Source organism: Doryrhamphus excisus, chromosome 19, assembly GCF_030265055.1.
Source record: "Doryrhamphus excisus isolate RoL2022-K1 chromosome 19, RoL_Dexc_1.0, whole genome shotgun sequence".
NCBI classification, from domain to species: Eukaryota; Metazoa; Chordata; class Actinopteri; order Syngnathiformes; family Syngnathidae; genus Doryrhamphus; species Doryrhamphus excisus.
Window position 1 is genome coordinate 11,389,400 of NC_080484.1, and position 27,896 is coordinate 11,417,295.

At 42.7% G+C, this 27,896-nt stretch overlaps 3 protein-coding genes and 1 long non-coding RNA gene across 5 annotated transcripts; 2 read left to right on the forward strand and 2 right to left on the reverse strand.

The window, feature by feature from the left end:
- Positions 1-714: 714 nt before the first annotated feature.
- fosab (v-fos FBJ murine osteosarcoma viral oncogene homolog Ab) lies at positions 715-2,722 on the reverse strand. Its single transcript, XM_058056610.1, has 4 exons — positions 2,425-2,722; positions 1,993-2,220; positions 1,796-1,903; positions 715-1,720 (listed from the first exon to the last, which is right to left on the reverse strand). The coding sequence occupies exons 1-4, from the start codon at positions 2,557-2,559 to the stop codon at positions 1,106-1,108; spliced, it is 1,086 nt and encodes a 361-aa protein (XP_057912593.1). The 5' UTR covers positions 2,560-2,722; the 3' UTR covers positions 715-1,105.
- A 4,781-nt stretch (positions 2,723-7,503) lies between these two features.
- Positions 7,504-26,725, reverse strand: LOC131106781 (uncharacterized). The gene is made up of 10 exons (XR_009120140.1): positions 24,736-26,725; positions 24,468-24,626; positions 19,365-19,498; positions 14,971-15,053; positions 14,467-14,499; positions 14,102-14,281; positions 12,979-13,028; positions 10,108-10,152; positions 9,389-9,997; positions 7,504-8,667 (listed from the first exon to the last, which is right to left on the reverse strand). It is a non-coding gene; the product is annotated as an uncharacterized LOC131106781 (long non-coding RNA).
- LOC131106779 (protein c-Fos-like) lies at positions 8,263-10,433 on the forward strand. Its single transcript, XM_058056184.1, has 4 exons — positions 8,263-8,672; positions 8,787-8,957; positions 9,202-9,309; positions 9,380-10,433. Exons 1-4 carry the CDS (start codon positions 8,553-8,555, stop codon positions 10,007-10,009), a joined length of 1,029 nt encoding a protein of 342 aa, XP_057912167.1. The 5' UTR covers positions 8,263-8,552; the 3' UTR covers positions 10,010-10,433.
- Positions 16,071-26,616, forward strand: jdp2b (Jun dimerization protein 2b). 2 transcript variants are annotated; one of them, XM_058056186.1, is made up of 6 exons: positions 16,071-16,250; positions 16,969-17,012; positions 17,477-17,590; positions 22,887-25,150; positions 25,436-25,540; positions 25,667-26,616. In XM_058056186.1, the coding sequence occupies exons 4-6, from the start codon at positions 24,956-24,958 to the stop codon at positions 25,856-25,858; spliced, it is 492 nt and encodes a 163-aa protein (XP_057912169.1). In that variant the 5' UTR covers positions 16,071-16,250; positions 16,969-17,012; positions 17,477-17,590; positions 22,887-24,955; the 3' UTR covers positions 25,859-26,616. The 2 variants fall into 2 exon arrangements, with proteins under 2 accessions (XP_057912169.1, XP_057912168.1); XM_058056185.1 differs by lacking the exon at positions 17,477-17,590.
- Positions 26,726-27,896: the final 1,171 nt, after the last annotated feature.

The window sequence follows — 27,896 nt, forward strand, 5'->3', positions numbered from 1 at the left end:
CACGCACTGACGTCAGAGGCCTGACGTTTGGCATAGTTTACCTTAGCAACACTGGGAACAATAAATAGAAAGGAAAAATACTGCAGACGTTTTAAGTGTGTTTTAGGAAAACTTTCACACGCTTACTGGGCATAATTACAACTAAAGTAATCCTATGCTATTAGGTTAACAATACTTATTATGGTGGTAGTATTGGACTGAGAATTGTTTATAATAGTTATGGCTAAAGAGGGCTAAAATATTAGCTACACCAACAATTTTACTTAGAACACTGAGATTAAAAATATAAGATTTTTCAAAGGCAGCATTTTTTTACATCAAAGTGAGTTCATTCAAAAACACATGTTTTAATTCATTTTCTACCTCTTATCTTCACAAGGGTCACGGGCATGCTGGAGCCTATCCCAGCTGTCTTTAGGGCAAGAGGCGGGGTTCACCTTGGACTGGTGGCCAGCCAATCACAGGGCATATATAGACAAACAACCATTCACACTCACATTCATACCTATGGACAATTTGGAGTCGCCAATTAACCTAGCATGTTTTTGGAATGTGGGAGGAAACCGGAGTACCCGGAGAAAACCCATGCATGCACGGAGAGAACATGCAAACTCAGCACTCGAGTTTGAACTCGGGTCTCCTCGCTGTGAGGCCTGCATGCTAACCATGCAGACTTATGTCTTCCAAAACAACAAAACCACCAGACAAAATGAATCAATTTAAATATCACTAACATTTTTATTTACACATATCTTACAAGCATTCAATGTTAACCCTTTTGCTGTGTAAAAAAATAAATTTAAATCTCATAAATTAAGTAAGACCACCAATGTTTTCACAGAAAACTTCATACAAGATAAAATAGACCACCTGGACCAATGGTTAAGTTTTCACAAGCATCTCATTTCACGCTGCAAAATCAAAACTATTGCTCTAAATAAGACAACACTAATGTAGCACCGTTAAATCATAACTGGTAGATGACTTGGTGTTAGTTGAAACATGCTTGCTACAATGGTGTCAAGGTATACAAAAGTCTTCCTGATACATCCCATAGCCCTGTGATCCGTGTGCTCTATAAGAGTTCATTCATGAAAAGAGTCTCTTAAAGGGCCAGCAGCGTTGGCGAGTTGAGCGAATCAGACGACTGCTCGTTGCTGCTGCTGCCCCTCCTGTGGGCCACGCCGCAAGTGGGGAAAGTGTCCGCCTCAGGGAAGGTGAACATGAAGGAGGACGTGAAGGTGGTGCACGCCGGGGTGCAGGTCACCACGGGTGTGCACAGGGGCTCAAAGTCGCTGCTGCTCACTGATGGGTGCAGCACTTCCCAGTCCTGGGCGGCGCACAGCGAGCTGGACAGGTCCACCTCAGGGACAGACCTCGCCGACCTCTCCAGCTCAGTCTTGGCAAGGAGATCCAGGGATTCCTCCAGCACGGCAGAGGCGTCCAAGTCGGTCATCTTCACCACGCTGGTGGTGGTGGTGGTAGTAGTGGTGCTGGTGCCGGAGAAGATGGATGTCGTGCTTGGCTGGGGGCTCCCAGTGGACAGGCAGGAGTGGGCAGGAGAGATGGAGGCCACTGGGAAGTCTGTGTCCAACTCAGCTGGGACTTTGCAGATGGGCTGGTGGGCCGCCAGGATGAACTCCAGCTTCTCCTTCTCTTTCAAAAGGTTTGCAATGTCATTCTGCAGGCTGGACTTCTCCTCCTCGAGCTGATCAGTTTCCTGAAATAGTAGACTTATTAGCTTAACGTGCTAGAAAATGTCGTGAAGAGCACTTCCAATGGAGATGAAACTTACAGCTTGGAGGGTGTCTGTCAGCTCTCGCCTCCTGTTGCGGCATTTTGCAGCCGCCTGCTTGTTTCTCTCTCTGCGGATTCTCCTCTTCTCCTCCTCTTCTGGTGAAATCTGTCCACAGAATGTCCACACGTTAAGTGACCAGTGTACAAATAAGCAACACTCTACTTTAAACAGATGATGAGTCTTTTAATATTCACCTGTTCCACTTTGCCCCTCTTGGTGGAGGAGTGAGGCCGGGATGAAGCAGCCTTCATGGCCCCTCTAGGGTAGGCAGGGCTGGGTCTTGAGTCGTAGGGGTGAGCTCTGTGTGAGGGGGCCACGGAGGAGACAAGAGGCTGGACCATCCACTGAAGGTCTGGGCTGGTGGAGATGGCTGTGACCGTGGGAATGAAAGAGGCACTTGAGGCTGTCAGGTCGGTGAAATCCTGCAAGGAATAAGAGAGGAGTTCAGGAGGTGGGGAGACTGTGTTTTATGAATGAAAGTGAGGGCCTACTAAATATAGCCTTATGATGTCATCAATGACGTTTCTATGGAGTTTCTGCAATGTGTGCTATTCCTAGACGCCATTTACGCTTAACATCTAATTAATATGCAGATTTTAATAAGTGCTGATTGAAAAGTGACATACCTGAGACTGTGGGGAGCCCAAGCTGGAGTAAGAGCCGGCAGGTGATGGGTAGTAGCCCACGTTATCACCCGCAGGAGACGCGGTGCTGCACCGGGAAGAGGAGTCACACTCCGGGTTAAAAGCGTTGAACATCATCGTTGCAGCAGAAAAAAAAGATCCAAACAAACTCTACAGAAGTGAGGGTTGTCTTTTGTTTAACAAAACAAGTTAAGAGATCCTCTCCGTAGGCTTGTGAGTAAGTCCCAAAGTGTGTTGCTGTCTTTCGTCGTCGAGAAGGTAGAAAATAAACTGGCGGCAATGACAGCTAGCAGTGCTTTTATAGCCTGGGAATGGGCCGGACTAATGACGTCGACAGGACAGGGGGGAGACACAGGGTGGCGAGCGACACAAACCCGGAAGAAAAGGCGAAGCCAGTACACTTCATCTCAATTGAAAACGCTTTATACACTAAAAATAATGTAATTTAAAGCAAATGTAAGCACAATTATGCTAAAAACCGCCGATAGTTAGCATGATGTACCTCGCGCTCGCAGAGAATGGAAGATTCCTCTCTGGGATCCCCAGTACGTCATTTGCCAAATATGGCGCATCCTGTAAAGGAGGCGGGCCCTGCTGGGAAATCCGAGATTGGCCGACGTGACGTTACGTAAAAAAAAAGACAACAAACAGGGAGGCTGTTGTGAAAAGTCAACTGCTAGAGATAATGCTCAGCAAAAAAAGTACATCCCACACATACACATAATCTGAAGGACATCAAATAAGTGACGAGTTGTTCCAAACGACAGCATTTCTAATTTTAGAAATTATAATATGAAATAGGATACGGAATATGCCCTATTCTGGCAATAATGTAAATAATTAATCCTGGTTCAGAATCATATGTATACGACTATAAGTGTATTGTACTTTGCACATTTTCTTCTTATTGTGCACATGTTGACATGTTTTCAACCATATTTGGTAACTTCCAATATTCTTCCATAACACAGATAACAACACAAAGTTAAATACACAAAAGAATGTGTAAGGAATGTCCCTTCAAGGACTAAAAATATATTTTTTATCTGAGCTCATTGTGTTTTTTGGTTATTTGTCTGCGTAAGGACCTGCACTGTGTTGGAATGTAACAATGAACATCACTATGCAAAACATCCCATTGAAAGGTACAGCGTGTCAGTTTACGCCTGTCCTATACCCCGGGGCAGTGCTTGTACCTTTATGAAAGGTGTGTCTATAGTTGCAGAGCAAGTGTACTTTTCCTCACATTGGAACACGAGCTTAAAACAAGAAAAAGGTGTTCCCTGACATGTCATGTAGGGAATCCTGCAACCCCTGGTCTTTTCACTTGCATCATGTATAGCTTTGATGGCAAACACTGGATTTTATTCGACTTCACAGCCACAGTTCCTACTAACCAGCGTCAAATTTTCATATATTTTCTTCTTTTAGGGATAGTAGACATTTAGATTTGATTAATCTGCACCCATATAGCTCTTTACAACTCCCATCTGGGTTTTATACTTCCAATAACGATCATCCAAGAGTGAGATCGTCCGGTACTGATCACATGGCTCAACTGTACATTTTTCAATGTATTTATAATGAGTGCTATTGGTATTGGCAATGCTGGATAATTCAAAGGGCCTCTGGCAAATAGGTCATTATTTTGGGGTGGGTTGTCTGCATGTTTATTAAACAACAACACACACACACTTCTCTGTGGGACAAAAACAAGCTCCAAACTAACCACATTGCTTGATTGTTTTAAAAATACAATTCCTTGTGGCAGGTGGCTGATCCATCAGAGCATAAAAAGTATAAAAACAATAACAATTATTAAAAATTTCTTTTCCAACACCATTTTTCATAAAACATTTTTATTTGAATCTCATACATATCTAATGAAGAGTCCAGTAAGTGAACAAAAAATTATACCTAATTTTGTTTTATACCACATAAACCTATTTTAAAGAGTCTTACATCATCAATAATAAAAGAAATATGGGAATAGTTTATAGTGTTAGCTTTTGTTTTATTTTAAATAGTTCACGCAAATTATTATATTGCACTTGTAACGTGTACTGTATACAGATGCAGCTATAGAATGTTTTTTTACATATGATTATATGTAAAAGTTATATATAAGTTATGATTACATCTAACTTCACAAATGTAATGAAGAAAAACATAAACCGCATGTCTCCACGAAAGTCATTTATTATTTAAAAGTGCTTCAAGTAAAAGGCTCATTAATATGTAAGTTAGAGGCTTTGTGTTTTGTTTCCCGCGCAAGTGTTTTGTTGAATATTCCTGGTAGTCATAGCAACACTCCACCCCTTCGCGGCAGTGACGTATTCCTTTCATATGGCAACCAAGATGGATTATATACACACAGAGGTATCACTCAGGCGGGTGAAAAAAAAACCTAGACACTCCTCTGGCTGGTTATGAGACATGACGTCAAAGAGAAGCTTCGAGAAAGAAGGCAGAGTGAGAGGTCTGTCGTCTGGTGTCCGTCCCTGTGTGTGAAATAGGACACCGGCAAGGCGATGGCACTGTGGCGTCTTGCAGTATTTTGTTTGCCTGGTTGGCAGGAGGACAAGCTTGCCAGTCACGTTAGTTGCCAAAGTACAACTCTTTCATAATAGTACTTGGCAACTAAGTCGGACATGTTCTAATGTTCTACTAAATAGTTGAGGCTGCACTCGGAGGTGGCCAGATTCTCATGCTGCTTTCATGTCAAGACATCTTTTGTGGTGACCTTTGACCCCAAGTCAGCCGACCACCTAATGAGGTGCCAGTAAATGAGCCCCCCCGCTTAGAGGGGCAGCGTCTGCCGGGAAGCAGCCCCTCTGAGCGGGGAGAGCGGAGAGAGGCCCCCGTCGCTATTCTATTCACTACAACGGCCCTGTGACATCATCCACAAGCTAAAAATAGCCCGTAAGAATGGCGCGAGGGTAACACTTAAATACACCGCCAGACACATTTTTAGAACGATGAGGGAGGGGGTTCTACCGTCACTAATATTCTTATTTTGGATACAATGTCAGTGCAAGGCCTAAATAAGAAGGATCATGCTACTGTTTTTATGGACCTTTTTCAAAAATACTAATCAATCAATCAAATACTTTATATGACAGGATACATTAGCTGTCTTGAAGGTCCTACTTCAAAAAGTCAAAGTTCCTATTTAAGGCAGGAGCACTCATCTAGTTTTGAGGAACCTATTAGAAAAACACTCGTCAAATATTCTCTATACGTATAACACGTTCTGATTTTAAGGACTCGAGTCAAAGATCCTCTGTGACTCTTTTCACTTAACGATGTGACTATAAAAAGGAGATTTCACTTAGCTTAGCATCATTTGAAGCAGGGATATCCCGGCCCTTGAGAGGAACCAGTTAAAAACTGACAATACGGAGCACACTTGTGATATAGAAGATCTTTGACGGCACAAAACGAGTGGTTTATAAGCAAAAACACCAGTGTTTTTGAAGAATGTCAATCAAAATGTTGAGGATTTTTGAGATAGCATTTCGCTCAATGGTCCTTAGAGCTTCTGCCACGTAGAACTGGAATTTTTGAATAAGGTCCTTAAAAACAGAGGAGAGCCCCTGCGCTATAGATGATCTTTGACCAGCATTTTTGAAGGAAGTCTTAAAAATCTGCACAACGCTCCTGTCAGATAATCTTGGACTAGCATTTTTGAAGTAAGTCTTAAAAATCTGCACAACGCTCCTGTCAGATAATCTTGGACTAGCATTTTTGAAGTAAGCCCTTAAAATCAGCAGAACACTTGTGTCATATAGAAGATCTTTGACTAGAGTTTTTGTACGAGGTCCTTAAAAATGGCTGAGCATCTGTCACAAGATCTCTGACTCGTCTTTTTGAAGCAAGTTCTTAAAATCAGCTCAAAATTCGTGTCATATAGAAGATCTTTGGTTGTCGTTTTTGAAGGAGGTCCCTAAAAACAGCAGTGCTCCTGGCAAATAGATGATCTGTAACTAGAGTTTTTGTTGTAGGTATTTAAAAACAGCAGCTTGTCATAAAAAGGATCTTTGACTCTGAGGTCTGAGGTCCTTCAAAACAGCAGGGCTTCTCTCACAGAGGATCTTTGACTCGTGTTTCCTCTGTGACGCTCTGCTGTTTTTATGGCTCTACTACAGAAATCCATGTCAAAGATAATTTATTCAACAGGAACATGCTGCTGTTTTTAGGGACCGCCTTCAAAAACGACAGTAAGATCCTCCTGTATATACTGTACAACAGGAGCACACAGTTGATTTTAGGGACTTATGTCAACAACCTGAGTCAAAGATCCTCTGTGACAGAAGCTCAGCTGTTTTAAGGACTCACTTCAAAGATCCCAAATGTGATTTGGAGTACTGTTTGTCAGAACCAACTACAAAAACACGAGTCAAAGATTCTCTATGCATATAACCTGAGTGTGCTTCTGATTTTACAGACTCCTGACAACGATCCTCTTTAAGACACAAATGTTCTGCTAATTTCACGGTCTTAGAAAAAAACACGAGTCAAAGATCCTCTGTGAGAGAAGCCCTGCTGTTTTGAAGGACCTCAGACCTCAGAGTCAAAGATCCTTTATATGACAAGCTGCTGTTTTTAAATACCTACAACAAAAACTCTAGTTACAGATCGTCTATTTGCCAGGAGCACTGCTGTTTTTAGGGACCTCCTTCAAAAACGACAGCCAAAGATCTTCTATATGACACGAATGTTGAGCTGATTTTAAGAACTTGCTTCAAAAAAGGAAAGTCAGAAATCTTGTGACAGATGCTCAGCCGTTTTTTAAGGACCTCGTACAAAAACTCGAGTCAAAGATCTTCTATATGAAAACAAGTGTTCTGCAGATTTTTAAGACTTCCTTCAAAAATGCTGGTCAAAGATCATCTATAGCGCAGGGGTTCTCCTCTGTTTTTAAGGACCTTATTCAAAAATGTCAGTCCTACGTGGCAGAAGCTCTAAGGACCATCGAGCCAAATGCTACACAAAAATCCTCAATATTTTTATTGACATTTGTCAAATTTTTTTTATCACATTTGTCGTTTTTGCTTATAAACCACTCGTTTTGTGCCGTCAAAGATCTTCTATATCACAAGTGCGCTCTGTATTGTCAGTTTTGAACTGGTCCCTGTCAAGGGCCGGGATATCCCTGCTTCAAATGATGCTAAGCTAAGTGAAGTCTCCTTTTATAGTCACATCGTTAAGTGAAAACTCCCAACTGTCACTGAATGCATCATGGAACATTGTGTTGCTTTCATCACTGCCTCTCTTCTTCCTGCTAAATAAAGCACTGATCAATTACTGACGTCATCAGGCGCACACCTTAGCTGTCTTGTTCGGCGTGCTGTGTGCGCGCGCGGTTGGGGGCGGGGGGCTCTGAGCGCACTCTCAACTGTGTTGCGCCCCTGCCCACCGGAAGTGCCATATATGGTCCGATGTGTTTGGCTATTGGTTGCTTCTTTTGCCGGAGGTCTCCTTCGACACGCAGCGGCAGGACACGACACTGAGAGATGATTTTACTCTTGATTTAGTAGCCATATAAAATAATATAACAATTAAAAAAATCACACAATGATAGCAGAGGCGGGGCTTCGGAAGGCATTGCTAGCTTACATGCTGCAGCGTTACGAGACAATGGTGCATGATGTATATGATGCAGATGCTGCATGCATTACGTGACGTCGTTCATTCATGCAGAGGGTCGCCTCTTCTGCGCAGGGGGGGTATCGCCTCATACAATATTATTTTGCCATATGCATTAAAAAATGATACAATGTGTTCCTAGTTGGTGATTTGTTGTAATGATACGATGCTTTAAAGAAAGAATGGCACCCGTGTTTTCGTATTTCCCCACCCCCCTTTTCTCTGTAGAATGGTCCGCTCTCCCACATTTCATTCATAAAATTCCAGCTCACTATAAAAGGCGGGTCCTCCTCTCCACTCTGCACTCTGTACCATTCAATATCAAGCTGGCTAATGGAAGATAAGTAACCATTTTTGTTTTTTTTGTGTGTGTTTTTTTTACATCTAGCGCCTCCGTTTTTTAAATGCCCTGAATTGTATTTATTTCCCCCTCAGATATAAATACTAAAATAATAATAATAATGCACCCGGATTCCAGCGCTGAGTTCGACTCCTCGTCCAGCTGCAGCACAGCATCGCCTGGCGGGGACACCCCAGGGTGCAGCATGCATCCGTCTGACTCGCTTTCATCAGCAGCTGAGGTAAAAAAAAAAAAAAAAAGCAAAACAGAAAATCATGTAAAAGAAATGCTTTTAATGACGCATTCTTCACATATGTCGATGCATGTTTTTGTGTGTGTGCATGTGTATGTGCAGGATGTCGACAGCGGTGATTCCGACCGTCTTGTCCCCACTGCAAGTGCACTCTCGGCGGACGCGAAGTGCACGCTGCAGCCTGCCTCGGTCTCCTTTGTCTCTCGGGGAAAACGTAAAGGTGGGAGCAAGAAGGCGAAGCCCCCCAGCGGCAGGAAAGGGCAGAAAGAGCAGGTACACACACAGAAAGGAAGTATGGATGTGAATTATTGCACGATATGTTGTCATGTTGCAGTGTGCAGAAAAGGGGACACCGTGTGCCCGATCATAACAACAGCCTTCACGCACGCAGACATGTGGCGCATGCATGCATCATTTAAATAAAAAATGGCTCTGCAGCGCCCCCACATCAGCATTCAATGTAGCTACCCCCCCCCTTTTTTTTTTTAAATGGTCCACTTCTCTTTTTTGTCTGCAGCCTTCCAAAGAAGAGGAGGAGAGGAGGAGGATTAGGAGGGAGAGGAACAAAATTGCTGCAGCAAAGTGCCGGAACAGGCGCAGGGAGCTGATAGACACCCTGCAAGCTGTCAGTATAGCCATCACTTACAAAATAAACAACACTGTTCATCATTAAAGAGCTCTTTTCTACAATGCAGGAAACTGACCAGCTAGAGGAAGAGAAGTCCAGCCTCCAGTCAGAGATAGAGGAGCTCCTGAAGGAAAAGGAGAGACTGGAGCAGGTCTTGGCCTCGCATGAGTCGTCCTGCAAACTCCAGCAAACTGAAGAGCAGGGCGAGGAGGATGCAACGATGCTGCAGGATGCGCCAGCTTCCCCACAGATGTTGCCTGAAAGCACCACAGTTCAAGAAACAGATCGTTGCATCCCAGCTGCGGCCATATTGGGCAACTCCAACATCCTGCTGTGCTCGAGCGCTGATGAAGCAGCAGCCCTGGAGGACCTAAAGGACGATTTGGATGACCTGGTGCCCAGCCTAGAGATGGAGGCGGTGGCGTCCGAGGTAGCCGGTGCGGAGTTCGTCCCCGACATCATGGACCTGAGCGGGCCCCTCTGCCTCCCCGACTGGGAAACCCTGTACAAGTCTGTGGCCGGTGACCTTGAATGTCTGCCGTCTTCCAGCCCCGCTTGCAACTACCGCAGCGTCTTCTCCTTCAACCTCTCAGAGATGGATGCCTTGGCGGAGGGCGATGAGGCTCTCAGAGGCGGTCTCGCCGCGTCAGAGTTTATGATGGATGGTCTCAACTCTCCAACATTGCTGGCATTGTGAATGCAAAGATGGTTTATATGCAATCATGCTCACATTGTATCCAAAACATGAGACGATGAATCTGTTTATTTTGTTGTTGCTGTTGTGTATATGTTTACCGTTTATGGCAGGGTTGACTTCTTCCATTCTGATGGTGCAAGTGTCTGGAGTGAGAAAACATGCATGCAAAGACACCTTGTGTTTTATCCCTTCAATGTAATGTGAAGATGTGCTGTAAACAAACGTGTGGTTTAATGAATAATAAATACATCTTAGCAGGGTTCCTAATGTGTAGCAATTAGATGTTCCAACAATTTCCATGAAAAGGTTGCTCCATCTATTTTGAGACGTATTTTATCATATTGTTTATTTTTATACCAAATATATCAGACGCAAAGAAAAATAAATAAAAAAAGTGGCATTAAAACACTTGTTGATTTTATATTCATTTCTGGAAGGAGGACTGTAAAAAAAATCTGTAAAATCTAAATAAAAAACGCTCCTAATTACTTATTCATTGGCGTCTCTGTGCCCCATGACAGGGCAGGGACGTCATGACGCAATCAACGTGCCGCGTCACTTCCTTTGACCATATTTGGGGGCGATAGCGAGGTTGTTTTGTTTCTATGGCGACGTCTGTCTTCGCCGCCGGGCTCCGAGAAGCGGGAATCAAAGGGAGCTTTTTTTATGTTGTTGTTGAACGTAAAACAAGCACCGAGAGTTTCCATCATAATTACTCGAAACGGCGTATTATGGTGCATGTCGGGGTTTTGATTGAGAGCTAGCTAGCTAGCTAGCTGAGACGCTACACGATGCAGTCTTAGTAGGTGCATTCAAGGTGACTGGTTCTGCTTCTGCGCGGTTGACCTCTGAGGTAGTACACTGTATATACAGAAGGGGGCGCTGCTTGTGAGGCCAAAACATTAGGAAGAGCGAGCCCACATATCCAATATACCATTCCCTCACGATGCTAAACAAGGTAAGCTTAATATGACAAAGCACCATTGATAAATGAACGCCCCCTCTGACAGGTGTTAATAAAATACCACACTGCTTGCAGCTGTACCTAATGTTGTGGCTGGTTAGGAGTGTACATCCCCTTTATTACGACTGTTTCCCCATTTCCCATATTTAGCTCCATGATGGATATAGCTTGTCAGTGCTCATGTCCTCTGACTCACTTGCTGTCGGCTCTGCTCTGCATTTATTAAAAAAAAAACGTTTCAGTCCAACACTTCTCACCTTTGCCTACCTCAGAGCTGAAAAATATCACACAGCTGTTGGCAGCCACAGCCTTTTAATGAAATATATAGTGCTAGAGTGTAATTACTTCCATACAGGTGTATACAAATATCACCTGTAGGTTCTTGAATATGGACGCATGGTTGGCGTGTTGTACCGTATTAATGAAAGGTACACACAAGCGTAATCCTGCTAACTTTCAAACAAACACTGCAATAAATTGTACGACCTCGTAAAGAGAAGAAGACTGCACAATGCACAATAATGGGTGTAAACAACCACAATGTATCCCACCTCTATGATACTGTAATCTGAGAAAAATCCCCCAAAATTGTCTACTGTGTTTTGTGTGCTCACAGTCTGGTTCCAAATGTGAAAACTGTGAATAGTTGGTTTTATAGTTGTAAATAAATTAGTTTCATGTAAAACAACCCTTCTTTGTATTGTTTATGTTGTGCTACAGTTGTTTTGATATTTGAGAGGTCACAAAAGCTAAAATATTTGTGTCAAAGTGAAATTTTGGAACTGATATTTTGCTGAAACTTACCTACATTAAACTGCTGATTACTCAAGAACAGAAACAGGTAGAAACAAACTTTTTTCCTCTGCTAAAAGACCAGAATCCAGTCTTTCTTTTGGTAGTTTCCATGTTTATATTATTAATTATTATAATATTCTGTGTGCCTTGAAAAATCAGTCAAACTCCCCAAAAATGTCCATTACTGAAGGGGTTGTCACATTCATTTCTTGTTCTTAATGAGATTGTTGCTATTTACTGTTTTCTTATCATTACCATCATTATTGTGAGCCTATGAATGAAAAAAGAAGGCATCTCCATCCCTGTGCTGCATGTCTCACATTTGCTATTATTTCTCATGCACTCACTCTTTCCAGGTCTCATTATCTCATCCTGATGTGCCGCCCAGACCGCTATGCTTCCTGCTTTGCTGTTATATTCCCAAGGAAGTGCTATATTTACATGGATTAATCAATGTCACGGGGCATTCGCGCGTTACCTGATGTGACACGGTTGGCGTAGATATACTGTGTGTAAGTATTAGCCAGATGTTATCATTAAGGCCTTACATACTGATACATGAATGTACATAATGAGCCAATATTTTGACTCATGTAGCTAAATGGGGTCACCAGAATGTTAGAAACTGCTCTACAGATGATGCAGTGCCATTCAACGTGATTGCAAAATGCAACCATATTACCTCACTGACAGTATCAATCAAAAGTCAGCTTTTTTCAATATAACTATTGTACCCGGTCTGTTAACTTGTGCAGTACAAATTGTTAAGACAAAGTGTTAATTTGAAGACCAAGCTAACCTGACATGTTGGCATGTATTCTATGAAATAATGTAAATACTGAAATAATGGCAAACACCGCAGTTACTCTTACATTTTGGCTGCCAACTTCCTATTCTTCCCTCCATCCTGGCCTGTTATGACATAAAAAAACATTTGAAAATGTGCAAACATCAGGGCATGCGTCTGTCTGTCTGTGTGTGTGTGTGTTCACTCCATAAACGTCTGGGGATTATTTTGAAAGAAGAAGAACAAAAAGTAAGGAAGGAAATTAAAAAAAGGGGCTGTTTGCCTTATTGTGTCTACAAAATATGCAGTGCGGTGAGGAATGAGGAATGAGTCAGGACAAGTGTCTGGCTCTCTGGGTATTTCCCAAAGATGTGACAGTGGACTACGATGTTGATGTTTAAAAAAAAAAAATAAGCGACCGACCTGTTTGCAGCCAACAGTTGTAACGCTCATCAAGGTGAGAAGGCGTCTTTCTGGGAATTAAACCGCAAAAGCACAAGTGTTAAAGTCTGTGTACACACCAGTGAGTCAACAGACACAAGGATGTAAAGTCAACGGTGCAAAAGTACATGGACAAAAAAAAACTAAAATGTTAAAATAAACATTAAGTAAAATTAAAATATTCTTTCTAAAATACATAATTAAAAATAACATTTTAATATATTTTTTTATAAATAAATATTAGGAAAAAATATATATTTAAAGTCCTCATTTTTTAGCAGAACATATGACAACACAGCAAGACATCTGTGAAAAAGAAAAAAATTAATACAATCTAAAAAAAAGTTCAAAAACCCCCCCTACAAAAACCAATAAATTTCTTTTTAAAACTCAACTTCTCATGAAAAAAATAAATGATGAATTCAATACATCCTTAAGCTTGTCTAAAAAAATGGAAAAAAAATGTCCATAGGTATGAATGCAAGTGTGAATGGTTGTTTGTCTATATGTGCCCTGTGATTGACTGGTGACCATTCCAGGGTGTACCCCGCCTCTCGCCCAAAGACAGCTGGGATAGGCTCCAACAAACCCGCGACCCTCGTGAGGATAAGATAAGGATAAATGGATGGATGGATGCAGAAGGTGCATGAGGCACCCTTGCTGTCACAAGGAGCTAGCTAGCTCAGTGTACAGTGGCTCCGTGACCACACAGCTAAACATCACAATATTGTGACACCAGGCCATTTACCCTGACAGGAAGTTCAGCATTACTAAAGACAACCCCCCAAAATTCACCCCAGAAGAACTGTTAGGCCGAAGGTCACTGATGTTGGACTTTTATAATGGCATCTCCATTCTTCCACAGCAAACTTGTCCAAATATGAAGCTTCAACCCCTAACTTTTGTCCATTTAATGTATTTAATTTAATTTTCTGCATGCAGGTCCAGAGTGCACATTTGGTTAGCTTTCATATTGCTTTTGGCAGGGGTCAGTTCCCGTTTAATGGTTTAAAACGCAAAAAGAACATGCACCGAGTGACGTCTCGGGTGGTTTTCCTGCACCCAGAGAGTAACAGGGACCAAAAAAACAAAAACTCTCTCTTACCCTGACTATTCATGCACGGCCAGACGTCTCCTGTTTCACGATCTGTTCTGCTTTATTAACCCCGCTGGCCACCTCTGAGATGTGTTCCACGTCTATGTTCGGAGTGACTGTGACGCACGCACGCGATGATGATCTCCCCTCAGATGCGAGACATAAATCACGGCGGAACCAAATTAGAATCTAAAAAAAGGGAACACAGTGGGTATTTTTTTGGGAGCCTGGAATAACTCGGGAGCATGTACAGGGTGGAACAATTGAGATGGAAACTAAATACAGGAAGGAAAGTGTCACATTGTTGATTGGAAAAATGACATCAAATGTAAGAAATGCATGTAATTGTTAAGAGTGCTGTTTGCTGGACTCACAGTGCAGTGATGTGTAGTTACTCTATATCAACACTAGAGGGAGACAGAAGGGGAAAGTCATGAATTGAATGTTCTGGGACGTTTTCTGAAACAACGCTGGGTTATGCCTCAAAAATACTCCTCAAATGGTGGGTTTCACCTCAAGTATAAAAGGTCAGAGTGAAATTTATGGCATCAGACTTACCCAGGCAGCTGCAATAACATGATGTTAAGTTGCACAGGAGGTCGCGACCAATCAAAGGTGGGCGACTAATATGAGCGTGGGGAATCAAACATCTATAAACGGTGAACCATGAGGGTTAAACAAAGTGACTGAAATAACTTAACCTAACCCTGGCAAATGCTCCACACAGCAAGGAATAAAAGAGGAAGTGATGGCCCTAAAAAGCAGCAATAATAGACTCCACTGTATATTTCTGATACACGGTAGTTCTTATGGCTGTGTTGTGGATTTATTATCCATCACATGCACACCTGCAATAATGATAATTATGATAACTTTACCTCTGATGGACAAGTAATCAGTCTTGGGTGTAGTTTATCTCTTGTCCAAAGTAGGCGGGGTTAGGCTCCATCTCATCTGTGACCTTATAGAGCAAAAAATTAACAATTAGACAAATGATTGGATATTAAAATATAAGGGTGTCACAAGACGATGTGAAAAAATATTACAAAATCTACACTCTTCTGCACTCTCCGTGTGAATGCTAGCGGCCCAGCCTCCACCCACCGAGACAAAGACTGTATGGCTGATAATAGGGCTCACTCCGTTCATGCTGTTGTTCTATGGAACAAAAGTGCCAATGTGCTGAAAGCAATGCACAGAGTGAACTGTTTGGATGCAGAGGCACGTGGCAATATATTAAGGCGGGCAAAATGAGCAAGCTCATTATCGTTTATTGTGTGTTGCATTCATTCATTTATTATCATTCCAGTCCTAATGCCCACGAGATGAGTGTTTTTCTCAGAACAGGAAAGTTTTAATCTCACGAGATCTTGAGACACCCGTATTAAAATGTAATAATGGTTTTATGAATAAGTAAAATCAGGCATTAATGATAAATGTTAACAATGGCATGCACTTTAAAGCAAAGGCTACTAGGTCAGTTTATTTACATATCAGTGGGCTTTTGATTCATGCTTGCAATATATGAGCATCTGTGGTATTTTTTTTTTACACGCAGAAGTTTATGCCACTTTGATAATCTTGACTTTTTGTTCACTAAACAGGCTAAAACAAAACAACTTGTCATTTTATAATTATTGCTTATTTGGCTAATAAGCTAATAACTAAATAGCCCTGTTTTTCACATATAATAACCAAATTATGGAATATTCTGATGTGAGCTATTCGGTTTAGTTTTAGAAGATGCCGCCACATATGGCCCCCAGGCATCCATTTTCTTTCATTCAACTTCTCCTGACTTTGAGTTGAATTCAGGATGAAAGTGTTGTGTGTGTGTTGTGTGTAAGTAAGTATTTGTTTACATGTGCAAGCTATTGTTGAAAAGTGTTCCTCTGGTGCTGTTTATGTTTTTGGTTGCTAGGGGGCGGGGCTAAACCAACCTCAGCCCGCATGTACGCTGACGTCTGGCTCCGACACTTCCGCATTCCTGCGCTCTCCCAGACCTGGCCCACTACATAAACGGGCTGATGCAACGACTCCAGCTAGTCCCCGGACCCGCTGCCGAGTCCTAAAATCCCCCCCCCACACAACAATCCACGTTTTTTTTTGGGCTCCGTCTTCTGCGGATTTTGTTTGGTTTATTCAGGGCGCACAACAGGTAAGCACAGCGCGATCTGCCCGCCTTGTGTTGCTAGCGTGTGGTTGGCTGCGTGGCTAATGTTCTTCTTGTACACACATCTTGTACATTTCTACACGTACTCTTCTTTTAATTCTTTTAATTCATGTACTATACACACACACACGATATGTGCTCTCGGTCTTTAAACAATATCTCATTAGACCCAGCAAGAACACACGAATATTAATGACTTATAAAGTTTGTGTAAACTACACAGTCGTTACAAGTGTCACTTTTACAGGCTTCTTCTGTAACGGGACTGTTAGCTTAATGACAACTTGTATAGGAACAATGTTTGCATTTAGATGTATTATTTTATGTGTATATGTTTATTTAGGTTTATTTTTTAACCCCGCGTGTGAAGACAGTTATGTAACATGGCTACTGCGCCAAACTGCACTCAATTTTCACTCGTTTTTAGATCTAAACCTATACAAACAGACTTTAATCACCAAGTTTTTACATACCGTAGTACCAGTCCTGTAGACAGAGTTATAATGTCTGATTCGGCTGGATGGTCTACTTATTTATAGCAATACACTTGGTTCTAGTGATGATTGTGTCAAAGGATGCGGACTATGTTGACATGAATTGAATGGGTTAGTCCGTCTTAAAACCCCATTGGTAACGTCCTGTACAAACTACAAAAATGACTTAATGCTAATTATTTTTCCATTTTCCCTCCCCCTCCCCACAGTGTGCGGACACAGTTGCACCATTGACAGAAGGACTTCACTCTGAGTAAGCATAAAGTTTTTTTTATTTTAAGCAATAAAGGAGAGTTTAGCAATGAATGTGACCTTTAGCTGGCAGTGTGTGATGAAAGCTAAGGATTTGTAATATTAAATATTGTGTTACTTAAAGGCTGCATTGACTAAGTGAACTGCGTGCAGGAAGTGCATGGGAATATGAATAAATCTGATAGCGCTGTTTAATTATTACACTTCCTCATCAACAATGGTGTGTTGTTATCATAAAAATCCTGTAAAACGTCCACTAACAAGGGCAACTCTACCGAGGTTCATTTAAGGCCGAAATAGTCATGGCCGGGACACGCAATGGGAAAAATGATGGGACTGTGTGACTTGCAAGTTCATAGGTTCAGTGTTTTCCAAATTTGTGACGCAGTTGCACTCCAGCTGCTGCGTGCCGCGTTTGAATGACGCGCGTACTCTGCTTTGTGTCTTTATTTACATGTGTCTTAGGTGAACAAGGTAGAAAATGCCCCCACAGCGCCTGCCCGGGCACATCCATTGGATAGTTTTGTCGTAAACGGAATGCCGCGGCGGATTCACGGAGGAATGGCTTTGACAGGCAAGGTGCTGAGAGGCTGGACGTGGGCGCGCGGGGGGTTTATTTTAAGTAGAAATGCCTTCCAGTGCGTCTGCGGGGAGCTGGAAATGCCGGCGCTGCACCGCAGTGCACAGACTGCAGACGCATTGCAGGCGAGCCAGCCAACTATGCAACAGCAAGCTCGCTGATACTAACAGTGGTGTTGAGAGGGAGGGAGGGGGTATCACATTATCAGTAGGGCATTGTTGGCCCCGTAAACCTTTCCACATGTTTTGTCAGAAGTGGGCTTTTTTTTGTCTGCGTGTCAACGTTATTGAACATCTAAGACAAATAGGGCACACAGTACATTGTTTCATCAGAGTCTGCCTGACATATGATGAAACAGAGGCCAAAGTATGAAGCGGCATTAAAATGACACGTTACGTAATCCCGGCCATTGCTTCAACAGGCAGCATTAAATCACATTTTCTGGTCTTGGTCAATATCTTATTGTCGGGGACTGCGCACTGGATTTGTTGCGGGTGTCAACGGCATACGTTTGAAAATGGCTTTCTTATTTAATCCACGTCTGAGCCCGAGGCCTAATCCCAACATGCGGCGGGGGACAAATGGTTATAATTCAAGCGAGACCACCCAAGATGTAGAAATAGACTTTTAGAAGAGGCAGGAATCGAGCCAACCATCACACAGTAACGCACGGCACTTGTGCTTTGTGTTTGGATTTGTCCGACGATATGTTCTCCCAACGACACTAACCTCCACATGCACCGAACGCACCGCTGTCGCTAACATTATTGCCAAGTTCAGTCATGCGTGCGCCTTCTGAAAGTGGCAAGCCGCTCACAGCCGAGCCAACGGCGAAAAGGTGAAATTAAAAGAGGTCCAATTTTCTGCTAATGACTTCATCGCCCACACACGCCATCGCCGTCTCCTCGGCTAATGACCACAGATGACCGCAGCGCAGCATCAGAACGACTGGTGTCATGGCAGCCAATGAAAATAGGATGAGGGTTGGCAGGAATGTCCATAATGTATATTTGGACTTTTCCTGTCCTCAAGACAAATTATCTGCTTTCCTCGGAGGATTGCGAAAGGCTAAAAGTCAACATGATGATGATGGCTGAGAGCTTGGCCGCAGATTTGGGAGCGAGCGTGCCTTGGCTGCTCACTGGTGGCCATCAGGAGAACATTTCATAGGGGCGAGAGATGCTGGCGTGTGGCGCCTCTAAGGTCCTTTTTAGTTCACAAGTAGACCCATCGAACAATGCTGGTAAAGCGACTGATTGCATTTTGGAAAGTGTATATGGCTTTTCCCGTTCAACCAGAGTCTGGCAGCAATAAAAGTGCAACTTTTGTCTCATTTAAAGGTAAATTAGCCAACAAAATACCTCTGGTCTGCTGAGTTTTATCACTAAAGCTCTGTTGGCGCCGGACGCTTCAATTGAGTGTACATTTTTCAACGTTTCCATTGCCAAGTGTCCCAAGGTGGACTGCTTGAAATAGCATGCTCGATTACACAGTTTGTTGTTTTTTTTTAAAGACTAAGGGTGTGTGTGTGTTTTGGATTCTTTGCCATTATTACATTGTCTTGCTGCTAGAATGTAAAGTCGTCCTTTGCAGTATCGCGGTTTGATTACCGCTTCATCACTATATTGCATTTTTCTAAAATTAATGACCAAATGATCCCAGTTTCGTGGTAGACTATAGTCTATTATTAGTCAAAACATATTGAAATACAATATGTTATGTAGTATTCTGGCCACTAGGCAGCAGTAATGACAAGACATTGAGACGACTTACCTCAACACTGCATGAAGTCAGCCATGGCATGTCCAAAGGTTCTCCTCTCATCCAGTGTAGAAGTGGTACATTTTTGGCTTCTTCTTATTTGAAGCTAACTGGTTAGCTTGCTGGCTACCGCCCGTCTCAAGTCCCTGCAGCATAAGAGTTGCACAATGTGATGTAAACAATGGATAATAGGACCATAAAGGTGACAATAGGGGTGTTATTTCATGTGTACACTGATTTAATCATGTCAAAAAACAGATTTAGAGAGTCAGCCGTCATGCTAATTAACTCACAAAACATGGCTGTCTCGCCTAATCACCCCAACCGTACCGTGATGAACAGAGCTGTGGCCATACCTGAGTACAGTAATGTCATGTTTAGCATGCTAAATTGGTTCCATGCCTGACCGTAGTAAGTAAATTTTCCTTTATTTATAAATGGAACCAATGCACAGAGTGAACCCTCCTGATTGGCAATGTACTGAAACCAGCAAAAATTCCATGTCATTTTAATTTATTGTGTGATTAAAACTTATATGTATTATTATTATTCATTCCAAACCAAACTGTTACTTGTTGAGTTAAGCCTTTAGTGCCCCCCCCTCCCCTATTTTAAAGCAAGCGTATATAAAAGGTAATGAGAGGCCTTTGAAAGCGCCCCTGTACCCCTCCTCATTCAGCATGGCCATAGGGGATGTGGATAATAGGGGCTGCCAGTCGTCCTGTTGGCTATTGGGAAGGAATTCCACAGCGCTGCTAATTGTTCTCAGGAATGACTCAGGAAATGGACGGAGCTGAAAGTGAGCTGAGGGCTGGCTAGCAAAGCGACTTGTGCCTTGAAAGATACATACAGGACACACTGTCTGCTCACACACACACATGTATATACACACGTTAAGCTAGATTGGTTTTGGGCTGCAGCCAGCAATGGCATTGAGCACGGTCCTCTATTTCACAGCTAATACATGACATTTCTGCTACACCCCTTTGGCTGGCGTCCTCCCCGTTCGACCCAAGAGAGGCTGCAGCCGCCCACACCGCCACTGGGCCTGTGTAGGTGTCTTTGTTTGAGGTTAGCGTGCGCCCAAAAAGGCACGGCACGGGCTTTTCTGCTCGGCTGCAAAAGCACAGTAACGCCGTTGCATCATCAAACGCTGACCGCTAAAACCTCGCCTGCTGGCAGGAAAAAGAAAATACCCATCTTTATGAAAACAGGTTCAATCATTTGACACGCGTTTTGGGGTAGATTGGCAAACCACGGAGCGCTTTGTGTCTTAAGAGACGAAAGGGGAATTCTAAGATTCACGTGGCAGTTTGAAAAGCAGAACAGAAGAAATATGAAAGGCGTTAAAGTGAAAAGCCGGGAGTTACATACAGCTGGAGTTGTTATGTACTGCATTTTACAACATTACAATAACTCTTGCGGGATGGCGCATAACTCACTTCTCGTAATTGGCAGCTATCTGAACACATGATCTGATGCAATGTTTGCGTACACCTCATGTATTTTCATGCATTTGGCCTCAATTTGGGCCATCCCTGCAGTCGGAATCTAATCTTTTTGGGTAGAATGGAAACCACGTCAATGTTTCCACATGACACTAAGTAATAAGACATGCATGGGAGTCTAATTTCCATATGCAAACACAGAGATAAAATATGATGTTGGCTAGTGTGTCACTCTCTATCATACAGTGGAACCTGACACAATCTCTTCCGGAACGGGGTACACGCATGATTTGTTCAGATTCTGAAACTATTCTCCTCATAATCTGTTCCACCGCCAGTCATGTATCCATTACTAACTGTACAGCAACAATATTAAGTCAAATAAACATTATTGATATGATATACAGGGGAGTTTGTTTTGTGGGGGAGGCAAAAAGAGGTGATGACGTTAACTGCAGAATAAAAGGAAGTAATTTTTCCAGCAGTTTTAAGATGGCCACATAGTGGCAGAAGAGCTCGGCACGGATCTTTTGCACGTAAAAGTAAGGAGGAAGTGTCGCATGCAAAATAGAGGTGTGAATCTCAGCACTGACGACAATTCAATACACATCTCGATGCACTGCTAGCGATACGATACTATAACGATACATGGAATTTTCTGGTGATACAATACGATACGATTCACCCTTTTCACGATGTGATAATCATTTAGTTCAAATCAAGGCAATCAGGTATGATATGGTGCAATTTCTTGCGGTATGATGTCATTCAACATGACGCAAATAAGCAAAGGGTAAAATCGGAATTCAGTATGGTCCTACAAAAAGGATTTGGCTTTATTCCTTATAGGCACTAAACAAACAACTAAAGTGCTGTTTGTCTTTTTTTACTATGCACCACATCTTGATTATTCTTTTTACCATCTTAAAACAGCAACAACAACTTTCCTCACACTTTCACATCGGCTATGCAATTAAAATTGCAGTGGTTCAGTGATGGAGTAAAACAATTAATAATTACTGCTGTAAAAAATACAGTACGTAGCAACAACACAGTTAAAATGACACTTTCAACAGTGGACTCAATGTTTGTTTATATTCCTGTCTGTAAAACATACTGCTAATATGAATGCACTAGAAGGTAGGCTAATACAGTAGTGAGGAGCAGAAAGTGGAAAACAACTTGTACCCTTTTTAAAAAGAAGAAGCCAACTGCTCTGCTGTTCTAATGTCACCTGCTGTGCTGAACACTCATTCGGAGGGGGGGGGGCACTTGTTGCAGGGACGTACAAATAGCTCCTGGGCAATTTGGAAAGCAGCGGAAGATCCACTTGTTCTGACCTGATTTGCTTGGTTTTTCCCCGGTGTCCGACGAGGAACCAGACGGGGAGGCGGTGGTAGACTTGTCCGTGTCTAAGGGGGTCTGCGTGTTTGTCGTGCTGCCGTTGTACGGCTTCTTAACGTGGCATTCTTTGCAAATAGCGGGGGCGGGGGAAATAAATATAGAAACTTCCTCGCTGCTGCTTGCGTGCGGACGTCCATACTGTTTTACTATGAGTTGTATATGTGCCTCATGGCTTCAGTCCGTATTCAATACAAAACGCGAAATAATGATGGTGCATTCATTACTCCTGGGGAACAGCATATGGGGTGAAGTGGAACATTAATGAAACGGTGCTTGCATCGGATTTTACTGATACTCACAAACGCATCGCGATGAATCTAGATTCATGCATCCATAACCCAGCGAATGCGTTAATGCACTTGCATAGCGCACATGTATATCGATGTATCGATTAATATCGATTATTTTCCACACCCTTAGTGCAAAAGGTTACATATTGTCGGGAACCACCACCGATAGATTGCATTCCTGCAGGGAAACACTTCAAGAGCATATTATTCATAGGTGCTGCTCTTGCTACCATATGGTGCTATTCCTTGCCTTCCAGTCTGCCTCTTTGCAAAAACGAAAAGTCCTTGGCGCCCGCCATTCCTGCGCCCCTCCCGGGAGTTTTCACTGAGAGGCAATTTTGTCTAAGAAAGATTTTTACCAGAGCTTGTCTTGTTCTTTTCCCCCTCTCCAGAAAAAACAACAGGCGGCTGCCAAGCGCAGTGTAAATGGGAGCACACACGAAAAAGTGGACGAGAGGGAGAAGTCCCTCAAGAGGGGAAGCGAAGGGAGGAATGAAATAATAAAATGCATCATTGGACTCTGGCTCGGCGTTCTAACTTGTCCTTGGAGCGAATAAATCACGCAGGCCAAACTAAGAGGTCATAAGAACAGTATGGAGATGAACTACTGGCTCAGGTGTACTGTCTGTCACGTGTCTGGATTAGTAACGCAGGAAGCTCCATGGAGAAAATACTACTGCACAAATGCATTTCAGGCAGCCACCTTTCAGGCCGCATGCACGTCACAGCCAGTCTCCTCTCCGCTTGGCAGTTAATTCCAGCCCCAACTGTAAAAACACTTTTGAGACCAGCCCATAAGCTGGGTGGAGTACATTAGAATAGAGTTACATAACCCTTCCTCTATGGCTTTTGTAATAGAAAAATAAATAATCAGTATAACTTCCAATCCATCCTCGTCTGTCGGCTCGTCACCCGGCAGCACGGTCAGCTGTCTGAGCACAATGCACGTCTTTGTTGCGTCCATCTGAGGGGGGGCTTTGTTTGCCTCCTATGCAACCTGTCCTGGCTCAGCTCTGTCCCAAAGCTGGGAAGTAGCATAGGGGGGAATTTAACACTAGTAACGTCCTCACGGGTGTGACTTGCAGTCGACAAAATAATAGAAATAATGGCCGTCCTAAATCCATGATTAACTGTACATTCAGTGTTTAAAGGCACAGCGTCACAAGCCGAGAATGTTTAAAAGATGTCATATGATACCTGGTGCATGTCTCTACCATCCATTCATCTAAGGCAGGGGTCTCAAACTCAATTTACCTGGGGGCCACTGGAGCTAGGGTCTGGGCAAGGCTGGGCCGCATCATGTTTTCCAAAAAAAAAAAAAAAAAAAAACGCATTTAGTAAAAACAGAAAAATAAACTTTTTCAGTGCTTTGGTTCCGATTTTCTACAATAAAAGCTCTGATAAAACGTTCCACTGTTCTCAAATATCTTACTTTTTATTTTTCTGCACAAAATAAGATGAAAATAAATAAACAAATCAAGAAAAGAAAATCAATCAATCAGTAATAAATAAATATAATAATAATAATAATAATAATAAAATGGCATATTGCGCAACTGCAGGGTCTTGAGACACATGCTAACTCGCAAACTAGAGAGCTAGCGACCTAAACGGTAGCCTTCAAGTTATTTCCTTTAAACTTAAATAGCCAAAAACTTACCACTTCCACACGGATAGGGAGGATAACTATTTACAGTTATTTAACCTTTAACATGAACATGAATCAAACGTAATAATTTTTTCTGGGTACATGATACCATACAGCATCCATATCAAACTTGCGCGGGCCGCACTAACATTAAACTTTCATATCAAGGCGGGGGCCTCAAACTAGTGTCCTGCGAGACCCCTGATGTAAGGATTTATGACTTTTAGATTCTTTATGATCCATCCAGGAGGCTGCTACCGATGCAGCTGCATCTCTTTGTCAAACCAGATATCCGGTCACATCGGTTTATCCTCCATTACCCTACCTTAGATGTTCCTTGACTACTGGAGGAATTCAATAGTCCAGAAACGCATGTGTCTTCTGTGCTCACACGAGGTTGAACGGAAGGACAGCGTGTCGTCATGCATCTGCAACATGTGTTTCCCATCTCCGCCGCGACTTTAAGATGTCTTCATTCTCCACCCTGCACATGAAATAAGTTAAAAAGAGGATGGCAGTGGCAGGGTTAGTATTTTTAATGCTGCTAAAGTGATTCAAAGAGCTACTCGGCATACCGCAAGAGGCACGTGTACCTGATAAAACCTAGCTTTCGTGGCCGTTGAATGATGTCATGCAGAAACAAGTTGTTGTTATGGCGATGGTAGATGACAAGAAGACACACGATGGTGAGGTCAGCGGCCAAAAAGATGATGTTGCTATGAGGGGGCTGCAAGATGAGATACCTGCTAAATGTCTAAACACGCCTTCTCTTTCCTGTGTCTCTCGTAGCGGCGGGGGTGGCCGGGGTTGGACATGATGCCGGGACAGATACCGGACCCTTCGCTGGCGGCGGGCTCTCTGCCCAGCCTGGGCCCACTGGCGGGCATCTCGGCCACCACGCTCACCGACCAGCTGAAACTGGCCGACTTCCACCAGCTGGGCGCCATGTTCTCGCCGCTGCACTTCCTGGGGCGGCTAGGGAAGAGGCCGCTCGCCATCAAAACAGAGGTGAGCGGGGAGGAGAGAAAGAGGAAGCGGCTCCAGAGATGTTTGCCTAATAAGCACAGAGAAAACGAAAACAAAAAGTTCATACAGAGGTGTCCCAAATGTGGTCCGTGGGCCATTTTTGGTGCATAGCTGTTTCAAATCCAAGCCAACGTGTGGATGTTTTACTAGCATATATTCATACATTTTTCATGTAATTCTAAGTTTCAATTTTTGCCCCCCTTGAGTGGTTAGGACAAGAATTACTTGTAAGTTCTGGTTTCACACTAATGGTTTATTGCTTTGCAGATGGACGAAGATGAAGAGAGGAGGAAACGAAGGCGAGAAAAAAACAAAGTAGCGGCAGCGCGATGCCGAAACAAGAAGAAGGAGCGAACGGACTTCCTCCAAAGGGTGAGTTCCTCACACAAGCGCTGCATACTGATGAGACTCCACCCCAGCGGCTGACCTAAAACATTTCGTCAGCACAGCCCAGAATGAGCAACGTGCACACAGTCAAGTTTCATCTTGTCCTTCCAGGAATCAGAACGCCTGGAGATGGTGAACTCTGAGCTGAAAGCCCAGATCGAGGAGCTGCGCCTGGAGAGGCAGCAGCTCATGGTGATGCTCAACCTCCACCGGCCCACCTGCATCGTGAGGACCGACAGCGTCAAAACCCCCGAGAGCGAGGCCAACCCTCTGCTGGAGCAGCTGTCCACCGACGCCAAATGAAAAGCAACCAGGGACAGGAGGGTGAAAAGCGCACCGAGTTATCCCCGAGTGCCATTTCACATTTCAAAGCAAGCACTTGAGCTCCATGCTGGACACTTTTGGAGACTCTGCCCAAAGACCTACTGCTACACGAGCTGGCTCTGTCCGATGCAATACTGGAAATACGCCCGTTTTCATCTCCAGTTCGTACGCCTTGTTGTGTTGTTGACACCTGCTGTGCCTCATCACAACTTCAAACCAGCTACCAAAAGGGACCAATGGACACACTGCAAATGACACCACGGTGCTCTCCTCGTAAAGGCTTGAGCAGACTGTACGCCATCGCCCGTTTTCCTTTGTATGCTAGTTGAATCTACAGGTGTAGTTTTAGAATACTTTTGAGACTTTGTGTAGGCTGCCTGTGATGGAACGAAGGCAGTTTGCGGTTGATCCGACTTGTGGGACGCTGGCGTCATGAAATAGCACATATACGCAAAAAAAAAAAAAGTGTTTACACCCATTGTTTGTCCATTATTGTACTTGTTTTATACGCCTTTGTACACATAAACATGTCTAAATGAAATGTCAATCACTTGATGTGATTTTTATTCAAACTACAATGTGTCTCCTGTCAAACAGCTGTGAAAACATTTCTTTTTCTATTTTCAGCTGAGCAGTATTTCAATGTCTGGACATGTATCTGCCATGTATGATTCTGTTACACCCCGCCCCCATGTAGATTAAAGTCTATTTTCTAACGACTCCAGCCAAGGTTTATATTCTTTTACAAGGTGTGAAGACAAATATAACTCGTGGATGTGGCTCACTTTTATAACGCTGTAAAGATCACAAGAAATATTATGGAAATACATTTGAAAAATTCCCCCCAAAATTGAAATAGTTGAAAAAAAAAAAGTAGCAAAAATTGAAAAAAACTGCTCCAATTTTCAGAGAATAAAGTCAAAATATTCAGAGAAAAAAGTTATATTCTAATGAGGTATTACAATGTGAGCAAAATTCTCATAATCTTTCAGTTAAATAATGTTATTTTAGATTTAGATTATTAATCGGCAACAGAGATTAAAGACATTTTGTATACATTTATTTAAGTCATTTTATGTGGGAAAAATATTTTGTCGTAATTTTTAAAAAATAACTTCTTGGCATATCTCCATAAAATATCGGAGTTGTATCCTCGCTATTTGTGGCCCTCAGTGGAAAACATTTGGACTTCCCCGAGCGAGCCAAGACAAACTTGGCAAACGGCGCCATCTTGTGGATACTTTGTGAACTACTTATTCAGCTTCAAATCCAAATGGTCTCTGATAAAGCGGCTACGTAAACAAGCTGGAACAATTCATGCAGGGTGTCCAAAGTGTGGCTAAGGGGATGTTTTTTTTTTCTTCAAACAATTGGAAATAGGAGCAGCTAACGGCTAAAAACATGCTACACTGACAAGGTATTTTTCTCTCACACAAATGACAGGTTAAATCAAACATGGCGGACATGACTGTTTTGGGTGTGAAGCAAAGGAAAATGGGCGGGAGACGCTGGCTACAGGTGATCGGTGTAGGAAGGCATTAATCGGCATTTTGATCGATTGGAGCATCCCTCCTTTAGTGCTAACATTTTTGGCTTTCTGGAACAGATGAATATTGAATTTACATGATTTGTTTTAGTAAAAATATATTCCGTTAGAGCAGGGGTGGGCAAATATTTGGACTCGAGGGCCGCATTGAGTTAACAAAATTGTCTGGGGGGCCAGAACATATATTTAACACACACACACTATTTTATGCTTATCATTTTCCTTGAATTATTTGTCTAATTTTATCTGTAAAAGTGTTATCCTATATCAGTTGTATGTTCTCATGTCCCTTTTTTAGGAGCACTTTAAACATCACACCACATCAAACTATGTCATTTAATTTTACAGTTTTGTTGTTTATTTTTTACTAAATCAGACATCCGACTTGCAAGTCATGTTGCCAGTTTGTATGTTAAAAGTTGAAGTTACTTAGAAAGCAACTGGCGGGCCGGATTCAAACGCTTGGTGGGC